This window comes from Pipistrellus kuhlii, unplaced genomic scaffold (assembly GCF_014108245.1).
Source record: "Pipistrellus kuhlii isolate mPipKuh1 unplaced genomic scaffold, mPipKuh1.p scaffold_m20_p_41, whole genome shotgun sequence".
NCBI classification, from domain to species: domain Eukaryota; kingdom Metazoa; phylum Chordata; class Mammalia; order Chiroptera; family Vespertilionidae; genus Pipistrellus; species Pipistrellus kuhlii.
In genome coordinates this window covers 372,139-390,172 of record NW_023425542.1, presented here as the reverse complement: position 1 = coordinate 390,172, position 18,034 = coordinate 372,139, and the positions used below count along the sequence as shown (strand labels likewise).

The 18,034-nt window shown below is 54.6% G+C and overlaps 1 protein-coding gene across 2 annotated transcripts in view; it reads left to right on the top strand.

The window, feature by feature from the left end:
* Window positions 1-17,533, top strand: part of FBLN5 (fibulin 5) — a 69,151-nt gene extending 51,618 nt beyond the window's left edge. For both annotated transcript variants that reach the window (XM_036411601.2, XM_036411600.2), the window contains exons 7-11: window positions 2,502-2,621; window positions 6,481-6,603; window positions 7,884-8,010; window positions 10,664-10,859; window positions 17,093-17,533. In XM_036411601.2, coding sequence (XP_036267494.1) covers window positions 2,502-2,621; window positions 6,481-6,603; window positions 7,884-8,010; window positions 10,664-10,859; window positions 17,093-17,254 — 728 coding nt within the window. In that variant the 3' untranslated portion in view covers window positions 17,255-17,533. The remainder of the gene's footprint in view (window positions 1-2,501; window positions 2,622-6,480; window positions 6,604-7,883; window positions 8,011-10,663; window positions 10,860-17,092) is intronic.
* The last annotated feature ends 501 nt before the right edge of the window (window positions 17,534-18,034 follow it).

Here is an 18,034-nt window from a genome sequence, read left to right as displayed (position 1 = left end):
GTCATTTTCTGCTGGGAGTGGAGACGGGGCGGTCCAGGGGCCGATAGAGCAAGGCCCTCCCTTGTCCCTGGAGCAGGAGCGGGCGCCTGGCTCCCTCGCTGCTGTGATAAGCAGCTCAGGGCAAATGCAGGCGTCTCCATGCCAAGGCTGACGTGCCAGCCCAAGTCTTCCATTCTCCCTCCCCCCTCCCCCTAGAGTCTGGCTTGGTGCACCCGACACCCCCTGAGGAACAGCCAGGCGCAGCAGAGGCCAAAGTCCCATGTGTCCTGAGCCTCTCAGGGACGGGCCTGTGACCAGGAGCAGATAATACGCCTGGCGGTGCCAAGTCTGGCAGCAGGCACAGCACCCAGGCCTGGGCACGGGCACTGGGCCACTGGGATGTTGCATCAGCTGGGCCCGCTGGTGACACGAATGTTCCGAACTGCACGGAACATTGTCCCATCTGTTCATTTCACTGAATCCCAGCACTGGCCTTAACGAGGGAGACAGGGCAGGTGTTTGTGGCTCTCTGCACCAACAAGGAAATCAAGGAGCCAAGAGGTGAAGCAATTTGGCCGGTGCCACAGCCAGGTGGTGGCGGAATTGAGCAGAGACCAAGGGCCCAGTCCTCCCGTCCAGCAGTGGAGCCGGTGCAATCTGTTCCCACGGGACCCAGAGGGCTTAGGACATGTGTGGCTCCCGGGCCGGCAGGAGAGGGCAGCCAGGGCTCCGGGACAAGATCCCTTGGGTCCTGCTGCTCCGCAGAAACAGCTGAGAGGGAGGGTGGGACTGACGCCCGCTCATCTCCATGTGCCTAGCGTCAGCCCTCGTGCTCCCCGGCACCGTCCTGCCCGGACCTGCCCTCCACAGGCTGGCGCCACCACGTTTTCCTGGGCCCCTGGGCGGAGGGCCTTCAAACCCCCGTGGGCACCAGGGGACACGCGTATCTCACTGGACCCACCCTGCATGACCAACTATTATTTTTCTTTCTCTAAAATACTCCAAGGGGTTCCAGGAAGCAGGAAGTATCTGGGCATGGGATTATTCCTCCCCTTTAAGAAAAGCTGCTCAAAGCTACTCACTGTGAAGGCTTTTGACTCTGAAAACACTCAAATCTCTATTCATAGTCTTAAGAGGGTTGCCGGGACGTTTGAGGAGGACAGAAGTTCCCTCGGCTGGAACTCTGGTCACTGGCGTAAGGAGGATGGGAGAGAGTGAGCTTTAAGCGGGGCAGGCAAGGCTAGTGCGGGAGGGGGCTCCCCAGTCCCCCTCCCCGACTCCATCAGCTGTGCAGAAGGAATCTTGGGTTTATTGAAAGACCTTTAACTCCTATTCCAGTTACAATTGCACCCTTGTTAGCCTGGGTATTTGGGTACATCTCTCAGCCTTAAAACAAACGTGAGCATCTTGTATAATTGATGCACAGTGAACTGCACTGTTCGAAGAACGTGATTTCATGAATTTTGACTCATGTATACACCCGTGAACCCATCACCTCACTCAAGATAATTAACATCCCATCATCCCTAGCAGTTTTCTTACGCCTCTTGTGGTCCTCTCTGTAACCTACTGAACTTGTAACACGGGGCCATGGTCCTAAAGCAGGTTTGTTGCGAGGATTCAGCGAATGTGAGGTCCCGTTATTATCCGTGATGTTATTTATGCATCATTGTCTCAGCCGACGCGGGCGGACACAGTATCATAGATTGGGGGACTTGAACAACAGAACTTTATTTTCTCACAGGTCCCAAGGCTGGACGTATAAGATCAGGGGCCAGCATGGCCAGGGGCTTTCGTGGGCTTTCTTCCTGGCTTGTGGCTGGCTAACTTCTCTCTGAATCCTCACCTGGCAGAAAGAGCAAGAGCAAGAGCAAGTCTCTGGTGTCTCCTTCTATAAGGGCACCAATTCCCTCAGGAGGTCCCCACCCTTAGGACCTCATTTACACTTAAGGGCTTCCCAAAGGTCCCAGCTCCAAATGCCATGGCATAGGAAGTTAGGGCTTCAATGTGGGCTTGGCCGGGGGGAAAGGGGCAGTGGGGGGAGAGGGGAAGGGGCACAGTTCGTTCCATAGCAGTAATAAGTAGAGTCATCATTAGAATTGTCACAGCCACTGTGTGTTTACTTGAAATGTCCATGTCAGAGGGGGTGAGGGGAGAGTTCTGGGAATGGAATGTGGCATGCAGCAGGAAAGAGCAGAGGTTGCCTAGAAATTCCTGTTGGTGACCTTGGAGAGTGGACTTCCTAGGAGGCATAAATATATACATGTACACACTTGTGTAGGACATCTATATGTGTTGTTTCTATCCCTCCCTCTGCGGGACTCCAGAGGGACGTATGGATGGAGCCCCTGATTCCTCAGTGAACACGTTGCGGGGGCTGACTTCTCAGTCTGACAGGTCTCAGGTGGAGAGCCTCGCTGCCTGTGGACCTGGCCTCCCAGGCACAGGAGCTTGTGTTGCCGTTTGATCTGCCCCGTGTTGTGGTTTGGGAACGGTCAGTGATGTGCTTTGGCTTTCCACAGACGTGAACGAGTGTGCGTCGGAGAATCCCTGTGTGCAGACCTGCGTCAACACCTACGGCTCTTTCATCTGCCGCTGTGACCCGGGATACGAACTGGAGGATGACGGAGTGCGCTGCAGCGGTAATGGGTTTTCTTTAGTCCCGGAGGTCTCCACCTGTGCTAGGGGCGCAGAGGTCGGGGGGTGGAGGTCCAGGGCTTCCTCCCCAGCTGTTTCCTCTCCTTTCCCAGAAACATCTCCAGTTTGGGACACAACCACCCCACGCAGGGATGAGTCACTTCTGGAAAGGTGGCCGTGAGGCCAAATGCAAAAACCAATGGGGCCACCTTTTAGAGTCTGAGATGGAGATGCAGAGGGAGAGGGGTCACCCAGTTTTTCACGTTGGTTTGAGGTCTCTGTCCTCACCCGGCACTGACTCAAGCCCTGGGGATAGCACAGATGGTGCTGACAGAGGGCAGTGACCTGGGAACAGCAGTATATCTCATATGGTCGTGTCAGGAGGGGTGTGTGGGGAGAATGAGATCATGTATGTAAGGGCAAACACTGTGAAATTCTAAAATCTCTACAGATACCCAGCGCCCAGCTCCAGGCCTGGCACCCAGCGAGCATGAAATAAGTAGTTGCCAAATCAATGCATGAATGACTGAAGAGTAAATGAATGAGCCCTTAACTTGTGAGAACATAGATGTGGCGGCTTAGTTGAGCCTTTTATAAATTCCTTCCAAGCTCGAGAAGCTGATTCTCTGCCCATGCTAGCCTGTGGATTCTATCCTAATTCTCTTCTTATTTCTTGTAATAAGAAATTTGTAAACTCTTGTCAACTCCTTGAAAACAGGGACCACATCGAACTCCAATTCATTAGCGTCCTGCACAGAGCCATGCACAGCTCTTCCTTTTGTTCTTCTGTCTTTTTCGTCTCCCACCCTCATTTTTGTTGTTGTTTTTGTTGTTTGGTAAATGTTGAATTAAGCTCCAACCCACCCACTTTTGGCATCATCATTACTTGTAAATGAGCACAGGTCGAATTCATGATGCTTCTCTGTATTTTTCAAAACAAGTGGCTGCCATGCCCTAGAGCAGTGGTCGGCAAACTGCGGCTCAGCTGGAGAGCCACGTGCGGCTCTTTGGCCCCTTGAGTTTTTAGCAGAGGCCAGCTTAGGAGTACCCTAATTAAGTTAATAACTTAATTACCTAGATAGTTTAAGTTTAAAAAATGTGGCTCTCAAAAGAAATTTCAATTGTCATACTGTTGATATTTGGCTCTGTCGACTAACGAGTTTGCTGACCACTGGTCTAGGGTGTGAAAGCCTTTCTGTCTGGCAGGATGGAGCGTTTCCTAATCCTGGGTCTCACTGTGACAGGAGCTGACCCAGGTCGTGATGGGGCCATGTGAGAACTCCACTCAGACTGCAGTGTTTGGGGACAGAGTTTCCTGGAAAAACGAGTACCTCTCCCAGGGGCCAGGAAAGCCAGGGCAGGGACGGGGAGCCTTCCACAGATTAAATGTCAGCTCAGAAGCGGTAATAAAATACTCTCGGGCGTGACAAGCTGCTTTCTTCCTAGATTTCAGTTTCCCGCATGGCACTCTTTGGGGCATCGGGGCCAAGGAACTAATTGGTGGGAAGATTAGCATCGGGAGATGGGGCCATTTGTGTCTCTAGAATTGCTTGCACATCCACAGAGGTGTATTCCCACCCACAGAGGTGGTGTGGTGGAGCCAGACGGAGCCGAGTTCAAATTTTGGCTCTATTGTGTAGTGCTTTCCCTGGCCGAGCCACTCCCTGAGCCTCAGTTTCCTCATTCATTGAAAAACAAACATCCTCATGGGGTGGTCGCCAGGATGAGATATGTCGGTGTGGCTAAGTGTCATTACAACGTGTTTCTCTGAGTGTCTTTTCCAGCACTTGACCTCCTCGGTGGTTTGGCAGGGATTGTCTGTTGCCTAGCTTCACCTAAAATGGCCAACTTCTTCAGACTTAGAGGGACCGTGACCCCTGGACACCGAGGGCTTTAGGGCTGGCTTCGGATAGCATGTGACATGGGATTTATGTCCCGTCTCTTCCACTTACCCCCTTTCTCTCCCCAGGAAACGTTACCCTCACTGTCACCACAGCTAGTGTGGCCCCTCCATGCGGCACCAGTCCCTTCTTATCCATGTCCCTCATCCCCCGGGGATCGGGGAAGCCCAGCTGGTCCCGGAAACCATGGTGGGTTTTAAGGTGGATGAGTGAAAAGGGCCTCATGCATGCTCTCTGCCAGAAACTGGGCTTGATTTCAGCTCTTCGGTCTGGGGATTGCAGACCCTAAGATACCCTGAGTGTGTCTGTTACGGCCCCTTGCTGCCCTGTGGAAGCTCACCCTGCTTGTGGGATATCCCCCAACCTCAGGACTCCCCACATCCATCCATACTAAGTTCCCAGTATGATCGACTCAGGGAGACCTTACAGGATGGTGTTGACAAGTATAGGATCTGGAGGCTGGCTGGGTTCAGATCCCCACTTCACTGGTTGGTCATTATCTGGAAATTGAGTTAAGTTACCGAACCTCCATTTTTTTTCTCTGTAAAACATGGCTACTATAGTATTGCCTTCACAGGCTGAGGTGAGGACGAAATCAGATGAGGCAGGTAAAGCATTTCATTTGGTGCCTGGTACATAATAGCAAGTCTCAGGAACCACCAGGGGCTGCTACTGCTTCTACTGAAGGTCTTCACCAAGTCTACACACCGACTCATTTTCAGCCTCCTTGGGCCTGCCTCACCCCAACACCCCCAAGTGACAAATCTCCACAGCACTGCTGACCATAGAGACAGAATGGGGCCACAAATGGGAGCCATGTACACAGTCCAGGAGCCTGTGAAGAGTGAGCACCCACTTTGCTCTGATGGGCGGGGCCAAAGACAGGACTCCACTAGGACAAGGCTCCCCGGGAGCGGGAGGGGCCATGGCAGAAGAGCATCTCCCTGCACATGCCTTAGCGTTCAAATCAGCATCCCAGTCCTGCTGGCTCCTAACCTGTCACCCGAAGATCCCGGGAGAGAATGGGAAGCCGTGAGAGGCATCAGGCATGTAACACCCAGATTATCCAATGGTGGAGAAGGCTCCTCATTGGCTGACAGCAGCTTGGGGTGATTCCAGCCATCAGCGGCCTGTGAGTTCCAGAGCAATCCGAGGACATGTCACAGGGGGAAACGCGTGAAAGCAAATTTTCGGGAAACAACAAATGAAATGAAAACATGTTTTCTTTGGCCTGTTGATTGAATGACGCCCAAACAGAGGCTTTGTTGCCAAACTCCGTGTGTGACCAAGAGCTGGCTGCGCTGCAGCGCCTGCCTCGGCAGCCACTGCCACCGCCTCCGGTTCAGAGGCCCGAGGCCCCCGAGGGAGGCAGGCCGGCCGCCCCCCCAAGCCACTTGAGCGTTTTCTCTCTCAAGGAGGTTTCTGGACATGGTGAAGTTTTGATATAATGGACATTCCCTGGCTTTCTGGATGTGTCCCTTTTAGTTGTGATTTTAGGAATAAAGCTATTTCTCAACTTGGGACAATTAATCAAGTTGGCCTTATAAAGACCAGGCCCAGGGAGTGATGTTTGGGCTCTGAGGAAGAGCTCTGTAATCAGAAAACTCCTTCGAGCAGACAGAGATGGAGGGTAGATCCACCCACGGGGCACAAGGAGCCAGCAGCGTAGCAGGGCCAGAGGCAGAGGGAGTGGGAAGCTCGATGGAGAGAGAGTTCACCTCCCTGCCGGAAATCCTTTCCTAACAGAGCTGTCCGTCTATCAGTGGGCTGCCTCAGTGGGTAACGAGCTCCCCGTCACCAGAAATATTCAAGAAGCAAATTGGCAGCTTCTTAGCAGTAAGGCTGTCATGTGTCCGGGAGTGTGGAAGCGGGAGTAGACGGCCACCGAGTTCCCACCTCCAGGGAGACTGTGATTATAACAGCAGGTGTAACTCGTCTCTCCCCCACCCCCCCACCTCCCCAGACATGGATGAGTGCAGCTTCTCCGAGTTCCTCTGCCAGCACGAGTGTGTGAACCAGCCCGGCACGTACTTCTGCTCCTGCCCGCCTGGCTACATCCTGCTGGACGACAACCGGAGCTGCCAGGGTAAGGCCGGCCAGAGGGGCCTGGTGGAGGGCGGTGGGCGGTAGGGTTGGCTCAATGCCTTCCCTGGGGACTCTGTGCGGCTTTGGGAAGGTGACAGGGGTGAGAGCATGAGTGGGTGTTGGTGGCTCCCAGAGGGACACTTTCCGGGCAGGGTGCCTGGGCTGGTGCCTTCCTGCCCTGGGACGCATCCTTTGGTCCCAGAAAGCACATGGCCACTCTCACGTCTGTAAGTGAACTCTGCGGAGAGAGGTGGCATCCACCAAGGGCTGGTCCTGTCTCCCTGGGCAGATCTGCGGCCCCCCTGAGGGCTGCTCCCGACCTAACGAGGACGTCTTGTGACCTGAGCAGCCCGAGCCCAGGCTTTCTCACGGCCCCTGGGGGCCTCCTGGCCAACCTTTCTCTGCTGACTTCCTAGAGAGTGGATGCCAGGGAGACCTCACATTGAGACCTCCCTGTGCTGAGTCGGGAGTGGGTCTTGTTCAGATCCTGCACTTGCTCAATGTCCAGCCCCAGGCTCCACCCACTGGGGCCGGTGCGGGAGGCGGGTAGCTGAGCGGCTGACCCACTTCAGCCTTCTGGAACCAGCCTTGCCCCAACACCAGCAAGAACCCTCCATCGCAGTGCCAAGCAATGCAGATACATGAGCTACAAATGGGAGCCAGGCATGTGATTTAAATTTCTCCAGGAGTCACATTGAAAGAGTGAAAAGAGCCCTAACCGGTTGGGCTCAGTGGCTAGAGCGTTGGCCTGCAGACTGAAGGGTCCCAGGTTCAATTCCGGTCAAGGGCTCTTTGATTGCAGGTACTTTGATTGAAGGCACATCTCCAGTGGGGGGTGTGCAGGAGGCAGCTGGTCGATGTTTCTCTCTCATCGATGTTTCTAACTCTCTATCCCTCTCCCTCCCTCTCTATAAAAAAATCAATAAAATATATTAAAAAAAATAAAAGAGTGAAAAGAAACAGGTTAAATGAATTTTAAGACTCCATTTAATGTAATGCAATATATCCAAAATGTTCCCACATGTGCTCCAAATACAAGTTATTAGTAGACAGTGTACGTTCTTTTGTATTAAGTTGTCGGAGTCTCGTGTGTCTTTTCCACTGACCAGGGCACATCTCCACGTGGGCCAGCCACATTCTCAGTGCTCAGTAGCCCCACGGGGCCAGGGGCTGCCCTCCAGGCCAAGGCAGCTCTGCAGTCAGACTCAGGCAGCCCCCACCCTCGGGGACCCCTCCCCCTGGCCCAGGGCCAGCACCTGGGAACACCGCCCTGCCTTTCAGACATCAACGAGTGCGAGCACAGAAACCACACGTGCACCCTGCAGCAGACCTGCTACAATCTGCAAGGGGGGTTCAAGTGCATCGACCCCATCCGCTGTGAAGAGCCCTACATTCAGATCAGCGACAAGTGAGTCGTGGCTTCCCCTGGGAAATGGGGACGAGGGTGAGGGGCCTGGTCTGGGAGGTGCCAGTGTGGCAGGAATGCACCTGCCAGGGGATCGGACCTGTGTCCCCTCTCCCCCCAGCCGCACACACAGCACAGCCCTCACTCACTCCCCCACGCACGCCAGAGCTACAGGAAGATTCCTGGGTCTGACCAAGGGAAAGGCAGAGTTCGAGAACTTTCTTTCCCTTTGACAGCTTGGCTCTGGATTCTTGCTTGGGCTTCTCTGATGTCTTGTGCGTTGGACCCACTGGTGGTCATGGTAGAGGGCAGGTCCCCACTCAGTGGGCTCGGGGTGGCCTGAGGGCCTGGCTTTCCAACAAGGTCCCAGGAGAGACAGACAGTCTCCCTGGACTGTGCTGTGAGCAGCGAGGAGCAGGCCATGTCACCAGAAAGTTCTCAGCACCCGGATACTTAGCGTCCTTTAATCGCGTTCCCAGTGTCGCGATGTTCACTGTTCACTAGCTCACGAGATGCAAACACTAGAGCTGGGGCCAGAACTAAAGGGAAGACCACCTCTACAGCTGACAGCACCGGACAGTGGTTTTCTGTGTGTGTGTATGGGCTCCTCGGAGTTTCTTCTCTTTTAGTCCCCATTCAGCCATCCCAGTTCCTCCTCAGGAACACACACACACACACACACACACACACACACACACGCACATCTTCTGTCCTCCTCTCTGCTGGTGACACATTTACCACCCTGAGCCACGCCCGGCCCTAACCCTGGGATGCCCTGGGCACGCCCATGGTGCAGCATCTCAGGGGAGGCCCTGGCGTAGCAGTGTGCTTCCCCCTCTGATCGAAACTGACAAAAGAAAGATGAATACCACATGATCTCACTCATTAGTGGAATATAATGAACAACATCAACTGATGAACCAAAACAGATCCAGAGACAGGGAAGCATCAATTAGACCGTCCAAACTCAGAGGGAAGGCAGGGAAGGGTGGGGGGAAGGGGGAGAGATCAACCAAAGGACTTGTATGCATGCATATAAGCCTAACCATTGGACACAGACACCAGGGGGGTGAGGGCATGAGTGGGGGGCTGCGGGGGGTGTGGGGAGAGGAGGGGATAAGGACACTTGTAATACCTTAATCAATAAAGAAAAAAAATCTTGTAAAAAGGACAAAAGAAGACAAAGCAGGGACAGGCCCCTTTCCAGCAACTGGAAAGGATTGACCACGTTCTCACATGATCCCCCTTGTTGCTCAGAGCTGTGCTTCTAAGCAGCCCTCTGCAGAGGAGTCTTGTACTTCTGGTCCCAGAGCCCTTAGTGGCAGAGCTGAGCCCGGGTTACTTACTCCTACAGCCTTCCGTTCCCGGTTCTCCCCGGGCTTCTCCAGGCTGCCCTTATCTGTGGCCTGGAAATGGACCGGGTTCAGCTGGCAGCCCTGAGCTGGTGTGGCGGTGGGGCCCCCGGCGGGCCACCACTAATGCCCAGTGACCCCTGCCTCCACGTCCCTGTGCAGTCAGACCCCAGCCACCTCTTCCAGGTCCTTTCCTTGCCCAGGTGCCCTGTTCTCCTGCCAGCCTGAACAGGGCATGCTCTCACCTCTACCCCGGCTTTCCCGCCTCCCGGCCTTCACGCACACATTGTCTGCACGTGGAGGGCATTGCTCCCATTGCCACGCAGACGGATCTGCCCCGCCTGTCAGATCTCCACTCCGTGCCGCCGCTCCCAGCTGTTTGTGGTTCTCTTCAGCTGGGATCCATCCCTCCCTCCTCCCAGCGTCTCCTAGGAAACCGTTTTTCGTGTGACACATGACATTTTAATGTGACCGTGAGGCACCGGGGACACTTGACTTGGCAATTTCGATGCAGCCTCAAAGAAGAAAACGTTAAAAATGCTTCCACACATTCATTTAGGTGCTAGTTGAGATCCTGTTGTGAGCCAGACAGAGCGCTGGGTGCCCTGGGCTTTGCTCTTCACGTAGAGGAGGAGAGAGACGTTAGACGACCCGTCACACAGGCGGGCACTATTGCAGGCTGTGCCAGGTGCTATGAACGGGGAGGGGAGACAGTGGGGAAATGGAAGACCAAGTTGGACCCGGTCTAGACTGGGAGCTTACACGCCCTTCTGAGGAAACGACATTGGAGTTGGAATGGGAAAGTGAGTTCACGGGACAGAGAGTGGAAGAGCAGAAGGAACAGCATGTGCAGAGGCTACAAGGCTGGAGTGGCCTTGGTTTCTTCACGATGAGAATTCATTGTTTTCTGTACAGAAACAAGAAGTAACATTTCCCAGTGAGTGTGTATGGCTGGGACGTGAAGGGCTGTGCCATGGTGGCACATTTCCCTGACTGAACACATTGACAGATGCCAGTTGCATTCGAGAATGGTCCAGTACTCTGAAAACCAGACACCTCCGGGTTATACCGCCCGTCACAAGACTATCTGATTGGCCGGAACGGGCCATTCTCTAGGAAACAGAGCGCTCGCCTACACGCAGGAGAGGTTTTAAATGCGAGGCGGGGGCAGCGGCGTCTACAGTTACCACATTTGGGAGACAAAGACGGGGCGGCCTCCTTTTCGCATTTTAAACGGGGAAGTAGTTCCAGCCAGCCACGGGGAAGGATTGGCCATGTTCTCACACGATCCGCCCTCTCCACAGCCGCTGCATGTGTCCCGCCGAGAACACCGGCTGCAGAGACCAGCCCTTCACCATCCTGTACCGGGACATGGACGTGGTGTCCGTGCGCTCCGTTCCTGCTGACATCTTCCAAATGCAAGCCACGACCCGCTACCCCGGCGCTTACTACATTTTCCAGATCAAGTCTGGGAATGAGGGCAGAGAATTCTATATGCGGGTAAGAGGGTGGCGAGCCATGGTCACTATCTTTTTAAAATGCATATATATTTTTATTTTTATTGATTTCAGAGAGGAAGAGAGAGAGAGAGAGAGAAACATCAATGAGGAGAGAGAAATGTGGATCCGTTACCTCCTGCACACCCCTACTGGGGATTGAGCCCACAACCAGGGCATGGGCCCCAACTGGGAATCAAACCGTGACCTCCTGGTTCATGGGTCGATGCTCAACCACTGAGCCATGCCAGCCGGGCAGATGGTCACTGTCTTCAGCCATGCAACCTGTCATCTAGCCTGGCACGTGCTTCTAGAGACAGGTCAGCGTGCAGCTAGGAGGGGCTGGGGTAGAGGGGGAAGAGGAGAGGGGAGGGGAGTTAGGCCTTCAAGGTGCTGTTCCAGTAGCTTTCTGTATGGCCTCGCGAGAGCCACTTCTCCCCCGTGAGCCTCAGCATCCTCATCTGGGCCACGAGAAACTAGGCCACGATGCAACCTTCCGCCTCTTTCCTCCCACAATTCCATGGAAGAGGCATTTGCATATCCTCTTATCCATCTCATTTGACAAACGCTTATCAAGTGCCCACTATGCACAACTAGAACCTGGGAATAGAGGAGTTTGTAAAGCACCCCGCCTTCTGCTACCTACGCTGCAGTGAATAGAAAGGCATGCCCAGCGGAGGTGGGCTCTGCCTGCGCCTCCGGCACAGTAGCCACTGTCTCTTTAAATTTAAACCCATGAAGATGAAACAAGATGATAAATCAGGTTCTTCCATGGCAGTAGCCGTATTTCAAGTGCCCAGTAACCCCATGGGGCTGCCATATTAGCTGAGAGAGAGAGAGAGAGAGAGAGAGAGAGAGAGAGAGAGAGAGAGAGAGAGAGAAAGAGAGTGCAGCTCTACCTCCGGCCACCTGGGGTGGCACCTCTTAGAGCCCACGGCTCAGATGTTTTTCTCATTTCTGTGATAATTGGGGCACTGGCCCAAAAAGTGGGTTCCAGAAAATCTGGAATCACCTGAATTATCCAGAATAATCCGAAATATGGTGGCCGAGGCCTGGAAGGCCAGTTTCCAGTGGCTGCTTTAAGAAATTGCCAAAAACTTGGTGGCCCAAAACAATAGAAATTTATTCGCACTCCGTTCAGGAGCCAAAAGCCTGAAACCGCTTCCACTGAGCGGACAGGGCGTGTTGGCCGAGCCGTGTTCCCTCCGGGGCTCCAGGCGAGAATGCCTTCCGTCCCTCCTCCAGGGTCCGGTGGCTGCTGGCATCGCTGATCTCGCAGCCACATCACTCCAGCCTCTGGGCAGCACTCTGTCTCTCACAGAGACACTGTGTTTGGGTTCAGGGCTACCCAGCGAATCCAGGATAATCGCTCTGTGGCAAGATCCTTATCTTCATCTCACCCGCAGTTTCCTCTTCCTTAAACAGTAATATTTACAGGTTCCAGGGCTTAGCACCTGATATCAATTTTTTTTTGGGGGGGTGGGGGGAGCAGCACCCCCCAGGTATTTGCATTTCTTTTTAAAAAAATATATATATATTTTATTGATTTTTCACAGAAAGGAAGGGAGAAAGATAGAGAGTTAGAAACATCGATAAGAGAGAAACATTGATCAGCTGTTTCCTGTACACCTCCTACTGGGGATGTGCCTGCAACCAAGGTACATGCCCTTGATGAGAATCGAACCTGGGACCTCTTCAGTCTGCAGGTCAATGCTCTATCCACTGAGCCAAACCGGTTTCCGCAGGAATCTGCATTTCTAACAGATACAGCAGGTGGTCCCCCGGAGTCACTGTGGGCAGCGATCCTCAGAAAGAGAGGCCGTGAGAGCTTACCCACTTTTAGGCCAGATGGTCCAGGGCCTGCAAGAGGGCCATGTGCCTGAGCTCTCTCCCTCTCCTCTCCCGAGTCCTGGCAGCCCCTCCCAATCCTTACCTCTGGGGATGCGACAACGAAAGCAGGGAGGCCTCAGACACAGAGGCTACGACCGACCGACCCACCGATCGATTAAAAAAGGTCCCAGGTGCTGGCATCCTGCCTGCCTCCTCACTCACATGATTTTGGCAAGACCCTAAGAGGGCCAGGTCACGTGCGATCACAGGGCCTGTGAAGCCAACATCTGTAGGACCATGTAGCAAGGTCAAGGGCTTTGGAAGGAGATGGGAGGAGGGGAGGGGAGAGGCGCTTCTACAAGGTGAAAAAGACGGAGCTGTGTTTATGTCTGCCCTTCCTCGCCAACCGTGAGCTACAGCTGCCCACCAGAAACCCACAGCTGTGAGCTTCTGTGGGCAGCCTCGCCCACGGGCATTCTCCAGCCTGGCCTCTCTCATCTGGACAGACACCGGGGCCCCAATCAGAGGACACACCGATGTTTCTCTTGGGGAGTTAAAATACCTTCGTGGATACCACCTGCGTCCATATTTTTCCCCCAACAGAACAGCAGACCTGCAGAAGGCGGTCTTGTCTAGGCCAGATCGGGCTCCCCAAGATGCCACCCCCTGAAGCCCCTCTAGACCCAGAGGTTCCTTGTGATTGACTTGTGAGCCTGATGGTGGGAGGAAGGTTATCCTGCAGGTGGGGTGGACAGGGGCGAGGGCGTTCCTGGCAGCACCCTCTGCTGCCTGGATTGTCGCAGTAGCTAAGGGCCCCTTGAAACTCACTCAGCTGAGCTGCACGGAGCTGTGCCCTCTCTGAGGACGTTGAGAAGGGCCCTCGTTCTTTAGTATTTACTCAGAGGGTGCTGAGGGGAGGAGGGGACGCAGGCCTGCTCTGAGAGTGGCTAGGAGCGCTGAGGGCCAGGGAGGTGGCTCTTGGCTGGGAAGGTTCCGAGGGATGAATACAGGCTCAGTGCAGGGAGCCTGTGCCGAGGCCGCGGGCGTGGGAGGAGGAAGACGGACAAGGCGGCTTACTCGTGTCCAAGCTGTCCAGCAGGTAGCACCCTCCTCAGGAGGCCAGGAGCTGCTGCTCTCTTTAAAACTTTGTTTTCATTTTTATATGACTTTGTTTTTGCATATTTATGGAAGAAAAACGAGAGTATACAGACAAACCAGAAAGTGACAGCGTAGTCACTGCAGCGTGGGCTCCGGAGCTAGGCCGACCGCCTCCTTGGCGTCTTGCACTGGGCCACCCTCATGACCTTGGGCCTGTTGCCTAACCTGCTGGGCCTCCGCTTCGTCTGGGAAGACGGACGACGGCAGTGTTTACTCTGGGATCAGATGAGATCATGCACTTAGCGCGGGGCCTGGGACACGGGGTGACGGTTTTTATCAGACAGCTGGGCTGGGCGAGGGTAAAACGGCCCGGAGCTCTCTCTTCTCGCCCCGCTGTCCGGAGCCCGGCTCCCCGGGGCCACCTCTAGGGTGGATCGGAGGATTCCCAGGTGCTCTCGGTTCCTGTGGATCCTGTGGAACCGTCTCCTCCTCCCGCAGCAGAAGTCCGAGCTGGTTTAAGGGGAACCTTCAGCCGCTCAGCCTCTCATTCAGTGTCCAGGGCCAACGCCGTTCTGTAACTCGCTCCTTCTTCTCCCGTCACCAACGTTAATTCAGCACCACCGTGCGCGTGGCGTTGTGTCAGGCTGGACAGCTCAGGAGCAAACAGGATGTAGCCTCTGCCCTTGAGGAGCCCACACTGAGGGGGAGGCAAACATTTACAATGCAAAGTGGCGATTCTCAAGTAGGGTAAGTGCTGTGAGGCGGCAGGAAATGGAGAGGTCCCGAGACCTCATCACTGAGCAGAGTGGCCAGAGAAGGACTTGGTGAGTCAGGCACTCCAGTGCCATGTGCAAGTTTTGTAACCTTAATTAGTGTACTTGACCTACTTACACTGCAGGGTTAGGAGGACCAAATAAGAGATGTAGGAAAGATACTATACCTGATCTGCATAGTATCAACCAATACCACCACCTCCACCCACCACCTCCTTTACCATCGTCACCATTATCACCACCACCACCACCACCCCCATCATCATTTTCCAGTGACCACCAAGCCCATCGATGACCTGATGCTTTCAGAGGGCCTGCATCATTAACGCCCTGACTCTGCCCTAAAAGCCTACAGGGGGTGTAGGGGGCTGTTCTCTGCTCTCCTGGCAGGCCCTTGAGTCCTCCCTTGTCCTGGAGGCTGGCCTTTCTCCGGCTGCTGCAGGTTTGAGCCGGGGGGGGGGGGGGGGGGTGTTGGGTGGGTGGGTGGGGGGGGGGATAGGACTTGCTGATCTCTGTAGTTACTTCCAAATTGGAAGCTTTGCCTGGGAAAGCCCCAAGGAACAACTTGAAAGGGTCCAGTAGTTCCATTCCCCCTCCCAGGCTCTGCAGCTCTCCCTCCAGAGGGCTACCCACAGCTCAGGGCTCTCAGCTCTTGGCCTTTGTTCATGCAAACAATAAAAGCCGGGGAGATATTTGCGTATGTAAATGCTGCATTTCCCTGTGTGGCTGTGCCCGCTGAAGACCTGGCCCAGGGCTCCTAGGTTTTGCAAGAGCTGACGAGGAAGTCGGAGCCGTCCTCTGCATGAGCAGGTGCCAGTTGCGCCGATGCTGACGTGAACAGAGGGAGCTAATGCCAAGAGGAAGTTGCACCAGTGGACAGTGGAGGTCCCGGTACCCAGCTGGCACCGGTCTGCCAGCCCCACCCTTGACATGCCTGTGGAGCGCTTGGAGATGTCCAGAACTTTATAGGAGACGGATAAAACGCCGGGTGTGGCCAAGCTTCTTGGTGTTGCAGAGACGGTTGCTTTCAGTTGCTGGGCTCTGCAGCTCGCAGGAAGTGATTGTCCAGCGTATCCTTGTGTCCTCCCAGGGGCCCACCGTGTGGCCATTCACTGACTCCTGAGCATCTTTCCTGCAGGAGAGACACAGTGGTGCCCACCAGTCTCTTCTGGTGATTGTGCAGTGAAACAGGGCTGGAGATGGCAGTCAGAAGCACCTGAGTGAAATCCCTCAGCTTTGCCCCTGACTAGTTGGGTGACCCTGAGCAATCATTTAACCTCACTGGGCCTCAGTTTGCTTTTTATAAAACGGGGAAATGATGAGACCCCTTTAATATGGTAGCCAGGGTCTGTGCCTTCAGATGGGCACTTCCCAGTTGGTGTGCTCGTGAGTCACCTGGGGGTTGTGGGAAGCTACAGATCCTGGCTCAGGAGGTCACCGGTGGGGCCCCAGGTCCTGCCTCTCTAACAAGCTCCCAGAGGATGCCGATGCTGCTGGTCCAGGGACCACCACCCGCTGAGGAGCAAGGCCTGTCAGGGTTCCCATGAGGGTTACATAAGCACATGTGCATCTAAGTGGCCTCACGCATGGTGAGTGCTCGATTGATGTCGGGCTGCTGTCCCTCCCTCCTCAGGACTTTCAGAAAAAGATTCAGTGGAGGAGAACAGTTCAGGTGACATTTTTAGGACCACAGCAAGAGTCCCCGAATGGTGAAGCTGGGGGTGAGGACTGTGTCTAGACAGGAGCCACAGCAGGGCTGCGCACGGAAACCACCCAGAGGCTCATAAACAGATGACAGGTGCCCCAGGCAACATGGACAGTCCACGGAGGCAGAAGACCTGAGAGTCCAAGGTGCTCTGGGGGCTATTGACTTAGGAGCTGGGCCCCAAGAAGTGAAGTGACAGCTTCAGATCACTCTGTTTCATCAATCACTTGTTCTTTCATTCAAGACATGTTTACTGAACACCTACCGTGTGGCCGGCACCTCAGGGCTGTTAGGGGATTCAGTGGTGACAAACCTAGCCCTGTAGATCTGAACTCTACAGAGCTCCTGGTCTAATGGGGACCTGGACGTCGGAGGTGGTCCAAGGAAATAGTGTGGATGATGACGCGTGGTGATGAATACTTCCTCATTCTATGCAAAGTAGCAGGTGCAATGGCAGAGGGTCCAGAGGGTGAGTAGGAGGGGTGACTTCGATTGAGGAAAGCAGGCAAGGCTCCTCTGAGGAAGCAATGTTTCTCGGTGAGACCCTAAGAGTTAGCAGGAAAGAGCCAGGTGGTGCGTGGGCAAACCCAGGCAGAGCGTGGGGGTTCCAGTGTGATAGGAGCAGGTGAGGGGGAGCACCCTGATTGGGGCTGCAGGATCGAGCTGCGGCCAGACCACCCAGCCTTCTGTGGGGATCATGTGGGAAGCCATGTGTCCCAACGGACAACTCTGCTTTCCTCACCTTCTCTGCTGTGTCTGAGGACCAGCTCTCCCAACCCCCTGTAGGCTGGCCAGGCCTTCTCTAACAAATGTCCCCAATTCTGTCCGCAGCAAACAGGCCCCATCAGTGCCACCTTGGTGATGACACGCCCCATCAAAGGGCCCCGGGACATACAGCTGGACTTGGAAATGATCACTGTCAACACCGTCATCAACTTCAGAGGCAGTTCCGTGATCCGGCTGCGGATATACGTGTCGCAATACCCGTTCTGAGCCGGGGCCGGAGCCTCCGACACCGCCTCTCCACAGCACCGCGGGCCAGGAGACGGGGAGCGACGAGAGGGAGAACGAGAGGGAGACCGCCACCCGCCTTTCCTGCTGAACGTCCCCCGGAGTCAGCCCCGCCGGCCTGGCCACGCCGATGGGAGGACACGCTTCCTACAATTCCCCGGTTCCTACAACGCAGTTATCCCGAAGTATTATCCTGGGCACCCTGGCCCGGGCTGCACGGTGATTTTCCCAGGCCTTCAGTTTATCTCCCTATCTTTCAAAGAGATAGATGAGGGTCGCTGGGGTCTGGGTCCATGTTCAAAGACTGGGAACAGAGTTCTCCCCCCTCCTCTGTGCCTTCTCTCCCCCGCACGCTGCTGACTGCCGCTTTGCAAAGGCCTGAGGGCTCCTGGGGGCGCTGTGTGTAGCCAGCCCGCTTCCCGTGTGCACGGAGAAGGCCACGGGGAGAAGCCACTGCAGGGGCGAAGGGTTCCTCAAGAGCCCGTGCCCAAACCATGGTATCTGCCGCCTAAAAGGAGTTTTAGAGTTGTCCTGAAACTTGTATAACTGTTTCACCCTTTTATTTTTGTGCATTTTGAGTTTTCGTGTTTTGTTTTGTTTTTAATTAAAAAAAAAAAAAAAAAAAAAAAGAGTAAGTGGTAGAATTCCTCCCAAAGGCCTTCAGGCACCTGTTCTGTTCTGTCTTCCCAAGCCCCCTGGGAGCCCCGGGTGTCCTTTGAGGACCCCTGAGTCAATGCTTGCTTTCCAATTTTTACCTAGCTG